This window comes from Pygoscelis adeliae, unplaced genomic scaffold (genome assembly GCF_000699105.1).
Source record: "Pygoscelis adeliae isolate BGI_AS28 unplaced genomic scaffold, ASM69910v1 Scaffold514, whole genome shotgun sequence".
In the NCBI taxonomy this organism is placed as follows: domain Eukaryota; kingdom Metazoa; phylum Chordata; class Aves; order Sphenisciformes; family Spheniscidae; genus Pygoscelis; species Pygoscelis adeliae.
In genome coordinates this window covers 385,895-396,012 of record NW_008824594.1, presented here as the reverse complement: position 1 = coordinate 396,012, position 10,118 = coordinate 385,895, and the positions used below count along the sequence as shown (strand labels likewise).

Genomic DNA, 10,118 nt, shown 5'->3' with positions numbered 1-10,118 from the left:
ACCTCCTGCCCGTTTGTAGGTTCCACGTGAAATCCTGTTAAACAGAGCGCATGGCCTAGGCACATCATCTTCCATGATCTCAGGCTGCCCAAAACGTTTGCCTTGCCCGCGGTGTGTGTGATGACGGCTCGGTGTGCTGTTCTCCGGCAAGGGGGGTTTGGGCAATTCCAGCCGCCCTAACAGCAGCGGTGGCCTCAAGAGCGAGGGCAGCTCACGCTGTTGCTGCTGCCTGGCCCCCAGCATGCGGGCAGCACAGCTTTCTTTCCTCTCGGGGAAGATCCTTCCCCGGATAAGCGTGTGCTCCCAGCTCTATCTCAGGATCTGCTGATCACTTTCTCAAAGAGTGCAAACACAGAGCCCTCGAGGAATGCCAAAAATGACCTGGGTTAACTTTGGGAGATACAGAAACTCTCGGCTAGCAGGTTTATTGAGACGGTGTCACAAGATGAGTTGTATCAGGGCTCCTATTTGAGGCACTGCATCATGCCTGAAGACTCTGCAGCATTCCTCGACGAAAGCCTTCTAAGCGTGAGACTGGGATGCCAGCATCTGGTGGCTGGTAGCCAAGCATGCTGTGAGCCGTAGGGAGGGAGGTGTTCTCTGGGAAAGAACCTGCCAGCTCGTTTCATCCTCACAAGTTGAATGTAAAACAAGTTTGTAGAAAAACAGTTGTTAAAAAAAAAAAAAAAAAAAGAGAAGGCATGTTCCAGCACCAGATCCTTAAATTTGCATGGAAACATTTTTGTTTGGGTTTAAGCATATTTGTGTTTGCAGGTCAGGGGTTGAAACTCTTTCTCTTGCTGAGGTGAAGAGAGAGAAGTGAAATTTGAAGAGCAAAAGGAGTAGACGTTGAATGAGAAACCACTGTTTGAAACAGGAAGCTCACCTGTGAGCGCGAGGCGTAATGCAGCGTGAGTAAACGCTGGCTGCTGTCGGTTGGTTTGCTGCTGCGAGTCTGAGAGCAGAAGTGCTGTTTTGGCTTTTGGAGTTGAGCGTGCACGCTGTGAAACGCTGTGCTGAACTACCAGCGCTAGACAAGGCTCCGCAGACATGCGGGTCTGGCCAGTGGCTGACCAGCTCTCTCTGGAGGCAGAGGTGTCTGAATCACAGTGCTGGGAGAAATATGTTGCTTTGATCATCAAAAGCCTGTCCGAGAGGAGCTGATTAATAGTTTTTTCTTGCTGTGGAATCTGTGGATGCTGGCTTTTTAATCTGCCAGGAATGTAAGGTCTGGGTGCGTCATCGTGCTTCTCCAGCGAAGCACTGGCCTCGCTAGCAGCGTGATGCAATGGGAACGGAGGTGGGAGGCTTGAGCAGGAGGTGACTTCCCACCGTGTCAAAAGGCCACGGGCCACCTCTGTTAACCACAACTCCTTTTATTCTTTGGGGTGTGAACTGTAATTGTATTTGCATTAAATCTAGTATTTCCGCAGCTGCTGCCAAAAGCAAATAGTGCAGAGCTGGTCAGGGAGCAAGTGTTGCCCGTGACAGGGAGCGAAGTGCAAGGGAGAGCCGTGGTACGGGATAATGGCAGGGGCGAGTATTTATGGCATTGCTTTTGCCGTAACCACCAACGCCAGGGCACAGGCTTGCCGCTCCGATGCGCGTCGGTAAGAAGCGTGTGCAGTGAGGGATGGCTTGTGGGTGCTGCCGTACGTAGCCTCTGGCTGGGGCCAGTCAAGCTGGCGCTTCCAAGAGCTTGTGCTTTGTACGCAGGCGAAGCGAAGAGGCAAGCGGGGCTGGCAGCAGCCGCCCAGAGCCATTGCCTGCAGCTGCCCAGTGCTGCCTGAGAGCGGAGCATGTCGGCAGCGGGCACTGCAGCCCACCGTCCTTGCTGGGGTTACGGGGTCCCACGCGAGGCAGCTGCCCTGCCCTCCTTGTGGGCAGGGCTGGGGTTGGTGGTGCCCTCCCTGCCAGGCCGTGCGGGTCCTTCTGCGGGGCTGGTGGCTGCACAGCTGCCCTTCCTCCTGGGAAGGGTTCCCAGGAGATGGACACACGTTGCCTGTCGGATGGGGCTGTGTGAGCAGCCAGTCCTATTTTTGGCTGCACCTCTGATCACATGGGAGATGGCGCTTTTACTCTACATAGTTGTACTGAAACCCTACACAGGTTAGCCCCTCGCCCCACACACCTGGTTTAGGAAGGCTGCAGGAAGGCTTGGAAGTGGGGAAGACTCCCGAGAGCTGGGAGGGGAGAGTAAGGGCCAGGTTTGGTGGCACCGTCTGCAGTCAGATGGAGGAGAGCCTCAGAACCCCTCGTAGGTGCTGGGGGGTCCAGCTGGTGGGGTTGGCTCTGCTGCCCAAAGAAGAGTTCTTGGCCATCTTTTCTCACCCTCCATCTCGGTGCCAGGCAGCCATTAGCTTGGCAAACCTACTTCCAGAAAGCAGATTTAGGTGAGAACATTACCTTTTGGGCTAGTTTTCAGACAGATCATCGGGGCTGTGGTTTGTCTTGCTCCCAAGCGCTTACAGCCCTTCCTGGCTGGGGAATGTGACTGTTGTTGGCAGTGGGATTAGCTTAAAGGAATTATGAAACTACAGGCTGGGAGGCATTGACTGCGCTGGCTTTTTGGGGGCATCTTCTGCAGTTTTGCACCCTATCAGCTGTTCTGCACGTGGCCGAGACCTCGTTAGCCTGTCACAGTAGCCGTGTGTTGGTCTTGTGTCCCAGTGCAGGTGGCAGTGCCGTTCCAGAGCGGGGCAGGAGGGGACCGAGGGCTGTCACGGCAAATAAGGGGTTAGATGAGAACTGGTGGGTGGCCTGTGATAGGAACAAGTGAGGGCGCAAGAGCTTGTCCTGTGCTGGAGCAGGGCAGCTGGCTTGATTTCAGAGCGCGTGCGAAACGTGCTGCCCACCTGGAAATCTGTAGCTGCAAATCCTGCTACCTTCCCGCATGCCTTCAGCCACCTTCAAGGCGGCCTCCGTCTCCCCTTCCTCGCTTCTGTGGTGGAGAGGCTTCTCGCGCACTGACGGGACCTGCAACCTCAGGTCATTCCTCCCTGCGTGGGAGTTACTTTGCACGGGTCATGGAAACAAAGCGGCGTTTCTGAAACCTCCGAGAGCTGTGGGGTGGCGAAGGCCGACGGGGGGTGTGTGCGCCCACTGCCCCAGCTGAGCGGTCATTCAGAAGCTGCGCCTCTTAAGTAAGTTTCAGTAGCACTCAGGAAGTGTATTTTGCAGTGTGGTAAATAAATCTCTAGCAAGTGGATGTGGCAATCGTGAACCAGGAGGAGGAACTGGCCCCTGACTGCAGCCAGAGCTGACAAACCAGCCTCTTTCTGCTGTGCTGTCTGTATTTCCTCCTTCGCTGCCGTGCCACGCTCTTTGCGTAACTGCTGGGGAGATGCCAGCGCCTCGTGGCACTGCCCGCCTGTTGTGGTTTAACCCGGCAGGCAGCTAAACACCACGCAGCCCTTCGCTCGCTCCCCCCCGCCCCCCCTTGGGATGGGGGAGAGAATCAGAAAAAAAAAAATTTCATGGGATGAGATAAAGACAGTTTAATAGCACAGAAAAGGAAGGGAAAATTAATAATAATAATGATAAAAGAATATACAAAACAAGTGATGCACAATGCAATTGCTCACCACCCCCTGACTGATGCCCAGCCAGGCCCTGAGCAGCGGTCATCCCTCCCCTGGCTAACTCCCCCCAGTTTATGTACTGAGCATGACGTCCCATGGTATGGAATGTCCCTCTGGCCAGTTTGGGTCAGCTGTCCTGGCTGTGCCCCCTCCCAGCTTCTTGTGACCCTCCAGCCTTCTCAGTCGGTAGAGCATGGGAAGCTGAAAAGTCCTTGACTAGTGTAAGCACTGCTCAGCAACAACTAAAACATCGGTGTGTTACCAACATTGTTCTCACCCTAAATCCAAAACACAGCACTGTACCAGCTACTAGGAGGGAAATTAACACTCTTGTCCTGGACACCGGCCTTGCTGTAGAGTGTGGCCCTGTTTGTAAGCCATGAGTTCAGGCTTTTCTGGGAGCTGAGTGGCATGCGTCACCTTCACCCCATTGCCTTCCCAAAGCAAGTCTCCTTTCTCAGTCCTACCCTGAGACTCCGTGACTCAGGCAGTGGTACCTCTTGCTGTTTTGGGTAACCACCCTGTCTGGCCAGAGGCCCGCAGGAGCTGGTGGGCGGGGGCAGCTTATGGCCCTGCTGGTGTGGGGAGCGGGGGGGAGCTCTGAATCTGCAGCCGGTAGGTTGTGCAGCCTCTGAAGTCGGTGGCTTGCCGTGCAGGGCCAGTGTGCTGCCATGTCCCGTTGGGCTCCTGACTGGCGAGCACTGGGGTTTCTGGTGTAGAAGTAATACCAGAGCCTGCGGAGAGCAGCAGCCTTTGATTTCACGAGGGACCAAAACCAGCAGTGCAGTTCTGGCATTGCACTGGAAATTTGCTGCTAGCTGTGCTTGCTGTGGCACAGGCAACAGAGAATTAACACTTGGAGTGTTGAACACGCCTTCACAGGAAAAATACATGCAGCTAATTGGGGGATGAGCTAAAACCTAGCAGCCACGGGCTGGCCCAAAACGTGGGGTCAGAGGACAATAGGGTTAACTAGGGCTGCAAGTCAACATCAAGTGCAAATGAAAGCATGTCAGTTCAGGGAAGCTTGGAGGTGGGGTTTGGGAGGCTGTGGTACTGTTCCTCCCACAGGGAGATACCACTAGCCTGGCAGATCTGGCTGGACCGGAACAGCCTCCGGGGTGACTTAAGAGCTGTGCTGTCAGACCATCTCCGGGCTCTCGGAGAGCTGGTGTGACCAGGCAGCGCATGTGTCAGCCGGCTTGCTCACAGCGCTGCTCCCTGGGAAGGCGCACCAGGGAGAGACGGAGTTTCCTGTCTAGACCCCAGTAATCGCGGTGAGGAGGAGTTTGCACGCAAGCTCCTGCTCTTTCTCCTGTGATTACCGAAGCAGAAACCAGGCTGCAGCTCCTCGGGAAGGAACACCTCGCTTCTGCCACGCGTCTCGGAAAATGCGGCAACCGTCTGCTCCTCGCTCCCCCTTGATTCGGGCCATTAGTCAGAGTGGGAGCCAGCTGCTGTGCTGGCTCCAGCGCTGGAGTCCTGCTGCCGGCCTGCAGGAGAGCTCGGGAAGTTTGCAGCCCCCCACCTGCGGGTGCAGGGTTTCCCTTGACGCTCAGGGGATGCTCCTTGAGCCCGGGGATGAGTCTCTCCCTGGAGGCTACTTTTGGGAGGAAGGATTAAAGGCGTCAGGACCAGCCCAGATACTCTTGCCCCAGAAACTACATGACCGAGGAGAGTGATTGAGGGAAATACAAATTCTCTTAATCATTACCCGCCTGGGACTGCAGGTGATGCTTAAGTAAAGAAATGGCATTAAACCGTGTCCCTTTGCCATGAGCTGTGTAGCTCTGGCACCCCTGCTCCCCCGGGGAGGGCAGAGCACACCACTGCGCAGGAGTGGTCAGCGTGGATCCGCATGGGCCACGACAGCCATGAACGCTCCTGCACTGCGTCAGGCCACGTTAGTGCTCAGGGTCCCTTGTCCACGGGGAAGTGGGGCCTAGATGGTCGCCAGCACGGCTTCCTAACAGGGGACGTTTGAAATCCCGCTGTGCTAGGCGATCAGAGCTGTCGTTTGCGGCCTGCCAGCTCCTGGCTGCGCGTGGAGGCTTCCCTGCGCGGCAGCAGGGCTGCCTGGCTCTCCTGAGGTCGCTGCCGGGGCTAGCCTGCCTGCGGAGAGCTGCTCTCTGGAAATGTCTATTGCTGCCTGGTGGGCACGAGGGGGAGTGGAGAGGACAGAAAGCCAGAACCGTTTCACAGACTAATTTAATTGCATGAACAATTTTTTTTAGTAATAAATGAATACATAGAAGTCAGCTCCGCTGATGCCGCTCTCCTCCAGTCAGCGGAGTGAGGTGGAGCTCAGACCCACGCAGGCTTTCCGGGACCTGTCTCCCCTCGCAGCCTTCAGATTTAGTTCCCTAGATGTGAAATCCCTCGACGTCTGTCCGGGCAGCGTGAGAACGGCACGGCGGTGGCAGAAGTCCTGCTCGTGCGTCAGCGAGTCGTTGGCAGCAGGAACCGGCGCTGCGCCTCCTCTTCCCGCGGTTTCCTGAAAAGCAGCTCTTGTGAGCGAGAGGGATCCCATGTGCCTGGGGACTGCGTGAGAGGGACAAGGAGCCCTTTGCCCTACCCACGGCCCTAGCTGTCGCTAACAACCTTTACTGTTCAAATAAAAGCCCTTCAGTATTTAGAAACGGGGCTGGAAGAGATGTCCTCATGGCGTGGGCATTTCAGCTGAGTGTACAGAAGTGTCACTGCAGGTCTGCTGCGAGGAGATGGATGGGGAGCGATGGCAGCAGGACTGTCCCATCTGCTAATGAATTTTCCCTTCAGCGGTAGGGGTCCCAGCTCCCCGTGGGCTTGGAGGAGTCGGGGGGGAGGCTCTCCGGGGAGCATCAACTTTGCAGTTCTTGCCTGTCGCTCGCTGGCAGTGGCCGTGTCCTCTGGCTCACACACAAGCCCGCCTGGCCTGCCCCCCGTAGCAAGGAGGGTGCTGCTCGGTGGAGGCCAGCGTGTGCTTCTGCTGCAGCCTGCGCCCATGGGTGCTGCTCTGCTCCAGCCAGCCGGCAGCTGGGGGAGCACCCCAGAGCAGCATGTGTTTTTACCCTTTCCTCCAGCCCCCCTGCGCGGCTGAGCAGTGCTGAGGACCTCTGCTGTCCCCCTTTAGCTGTCCTTGGTTTTGGTGGGCTTTGGAGGCCATTCGTGCCTGTGGCCGGGGAGGCGATTGGTGGAACCCATGGCAGGATGCTCTAGGCTGAGGCCCGGACTCCTGTAATTTAATAATAATCTTGCCAATGCGTATTGGTACCTAGCTTGGCCCAGACACCGAGCTCTGTCGAGCTCCCCAGGCCCGTGGGAAGGTCTCAGTGTCTGGCTGCAACCACTGTGGGGTAGTGGGAGCATCGTGCTGCAGCGGCCCCCGGCAGGCTTTGCTGGGAAGAGAACCTCGTGAGGACGGCAAACCCCGCGCCAGCATGCAGCAGGTACCACCCGTGGAGCCCCACGTGTGCCCCCAAGGGCTCTCCCCATGGTCCTCTGCTAGCCCAGCTCTGGGGAGCCTCCCCGAGGGTCCCCCCAGCCCATAACGAAATGCATTTGGAGCGGCGCTCTCCCTGCTGCCGCCAAAGGAGGTCTGCATCCAGCAGCGAGAGCTGCCTGCACGCGCACCGCAACGCCTTCCGCCGGCCTGGCGTCCACCGGAGACTGTTGTGTCTGTTGTTTGGAAACCCAGAGAAAATAGTCAAAAGAGCCAAGCGCCGATTTTTCCAGTTACCTAGGAGCACCCAGACTAGCAGGAAAAAACGCTGCATGCTGAATTCCTATCCTGGGATGCACAGCTTCAGGCTGCTTCCCTGCCAAGCCTAGCCTAATTAGAGATGATTAAGGAGACACACGTATTTGGTGATGATGCCAGGGAATTTCTGATAGAAAGGAGGGTCTGGATTTAGGAAACTGGCCCAGCTGGGAAAAAGAGCCTTTTTTACCTAAGCACGGCAGGATTTTGCTGCCATAAGGAGGCCTCAGCATGTTAGTTCCTTTCTAGGCTCCAAGCGTTGAGCAGGATCTGATTTCCTTGCTCCGGTTAATGTATCCCACTGTTTGCAGCTCTGCTGTTGCGACGGCCCCGGCAGCTCTGAGGAGGTTTCAGAGGGAACAAAATTCAAAGTCTGTGTAAACATTGCCCAGGATAAACGTGAACACTTCCAGGATGCCTCTGGAAATGAATAACCGCTGTCCTCACTTCGGGAAGCCCGTGGGGTCGTGTGTGCCCTCGGCAGGCTGCTTGCAGCTCTGCCCCGGCAGCTCTTGGCCCCAGCACCCTGGCACGTGTGGTCAGTGCCAAGGTGGACGGACCTTAACTCTCCTCTGGGTTTCCTGCCTTGCAGCAGAAGAAGTCGTACCTGGAGCGGAGCGTGAAGGAAGCAGAAGATAACATCCGGGAAATGCTGATGGCCCGAAGGGCGCAGTAGCTGTGCGGCTCCCCCCGGGCCTCCTGTGACACCCTCGGGGTGGTTTTGGGTAGCGCTGCTTGCGCGCTGCTCACCGCCACCCGGCTGCAGGAGTTCCGTTCTATGGCAGTTTCAATAAAACTCTGCTGCGAAGCCTGAGCTTGTTTCCTCTGCCTGCCGCCTCGGCGCCCTGCAGCGGCTGCTCTCCCTGCGGGGATGCGATGGAGAAAGGAGGCGGTGGTGGGATTCGGGGTGAGGGCCCTTCGGGGAATCCTGCTTCACTTTAAAGCAGCCGTAGCCCCCTCCCTCTGGAAGACCCCGTGTGCTGTGGGGCACTGGGGAAGGCTAGCTACATTGTTCTTCTGGAGCGGGGCTGGCGAAACTGCGGCGGGGAAAAGGGGGGCTGGCAGGGCAGGACAGAGCAGAGCAGGGCCGGCCGTCACGGGCACCTCCAGGTCCACGACGGGTGGTCATTTATTCTCTCAGCGGTGACAGGCCCTGGTTCCCTCCTTGTACACACGGGCCTGGCAGAGCCCCAGTGCGGCGGCGAGCTCGTGGAGGGCCAGTGCCACCCTGTGCTTCATGCTTGCAGTGCACCAGCCCGGCCTCCTCCTTCCCCTACTCCTGACTTTGGTACTTTTCTGAAATGGAGCTTTCAGGGATGTCTCCTCTCCTGCCAGCAGCTCCTTGGGATCTTGGAGCTGGGCAGGAGTTTCCAGGTCCCGTTGCCACCCCCCCCCGTGCGCTCCCCCATAGCCACGCGGGCGCTGTCACGCTCTGGGCTGGCCCATTGCCACTTGCTTCCTCCCAGGCCACGTCACCTGCTCACCGACTGGTCCGGCTTGGTCTTCGCTGGTGATCACACACCTGCACAGGCTGCAGTCGCTACCCCATGGACATGGGGGCCTGTGGGCTGATCCCCCACAGTGCGCTCCCACCCTGCACACACACGTGCACACTCAGCAGGGAGCCCTCACCCAGGACAGCGTTTAAGAGGAATTTAGTAAGATCGGACAGACTGCGCTGATCAGGCGCTGGACAAGTGTGCCGACCAGCTGGTCATTTACACCCAGCTGGTCCTTTTGTCCCCATACCTCACTATTTTTCCACACTTGTTCCTCCCAAAATCACCTCCACCTCAGGGTTCTCCACTAAACGTCCCATAGCAAGTCCTGTGCGATCCCAAACAGCTTTTCCCTGCGTCTGATAATGTGTCCCACCCCGGGCACCAACCCCTCATTCCGAAAGGCTGTCTGGAGCGCTGCTCTGGGTCACCCACGGGACGTGGGGCTGAGGCTCTGTGGGGACAGCCCCGGGAAAGGCCCCGGACAAGGTGTCTGTGCCTCGAGTGTCCTCGGCTTGTGTTCCCGCCTGCCGTGGTGCCCGTGTGCACCTCCGGGCCTGTGAGGGGCTGACGGACCCTGTGATGGGCCTGGGGGCGGCCCGGCTGGGTACCACCTGGGCTCCCCTCCTGCTGGGCCTCTCTGAGCTCCCCCGTGGGTGTGCAGAGGCGCTTTATCCCATAACCGATCACAAGCTGCCACCTCTGCTGCTTCCCAACCTCGGCTGTGGTGCCAGCTGCCACGCTTGGCAGCACCCCGCAAAGGTGCGGGGATGGGCGAACCAGGTGGGTCCCGGACCAGGTGTCCACCCGGTTTCGTCCCGGGGCAGGGCGCAGGCCTGGCGGATCAGCCCGTCGCTGGGCTCAGCGGCCAGGGACTCCCCCGCTGCAGGGGCTGCCTTGCTCTGGGCTGGGCTGAGCTTCACCCCCTGCCCTGCCCTGGCACCAGCATGGGGAAGGTGGCTGGAACCCGGGGCAGCCGTTCCCGATGGAGCATGAGAGATGCGGCGTCCCCTCCGTATCCCCAAGGACAGGCACTGTGGCACCGAGGGCGGGGTGCTGCAGGGGTGTGTGCTGCTGTAGCAACGAGCCCAGGACCGCAGGCACTTTGTTGGTGTGAGAGATGGGTGCCGAAGTAGGAGGCAGAGAGCAGCAAACCCGAGTCCTCATCCCTTTCCATGCTGGAGGCCGGGGGCAACTGGCCCCCAGACCAGCTCCTGCTCCTACCTGAGGCAGCGCGAGAACCAGCCTGTGGCTGTGAGGTGACTGTGCAGGGCGGGGGCTTGGCCCCGTGTCCGGGCG

General features: G+C 58.2%; 1 protein-coding gene across 1 annotated transcript in view; it reads left to right on the top strand.

Annotated features, from left to right (window-relative positions):
- The window catches only part of PFDN1 (prefoldin subunit 1), a 37,237-nt gene extending 29,103 nt beyond the window's left edge, over window positions 1–8,134 (top strand). The window contains exon 4 of the mRNA XM_009322288.1: window positions 7,913–8,134. Coding sequence (XP_009320563.1) covers window positions 7,913–7,996 — 84 coding nt within the window. The 3' untranslated portion in view covers window positions 7,997–8,134. The remainder of the gene's footprint in view (window positions 1–7,912) is intronic.
- Window positions 8,135–10,118: the final 1,984 nt, after the last annotated feature.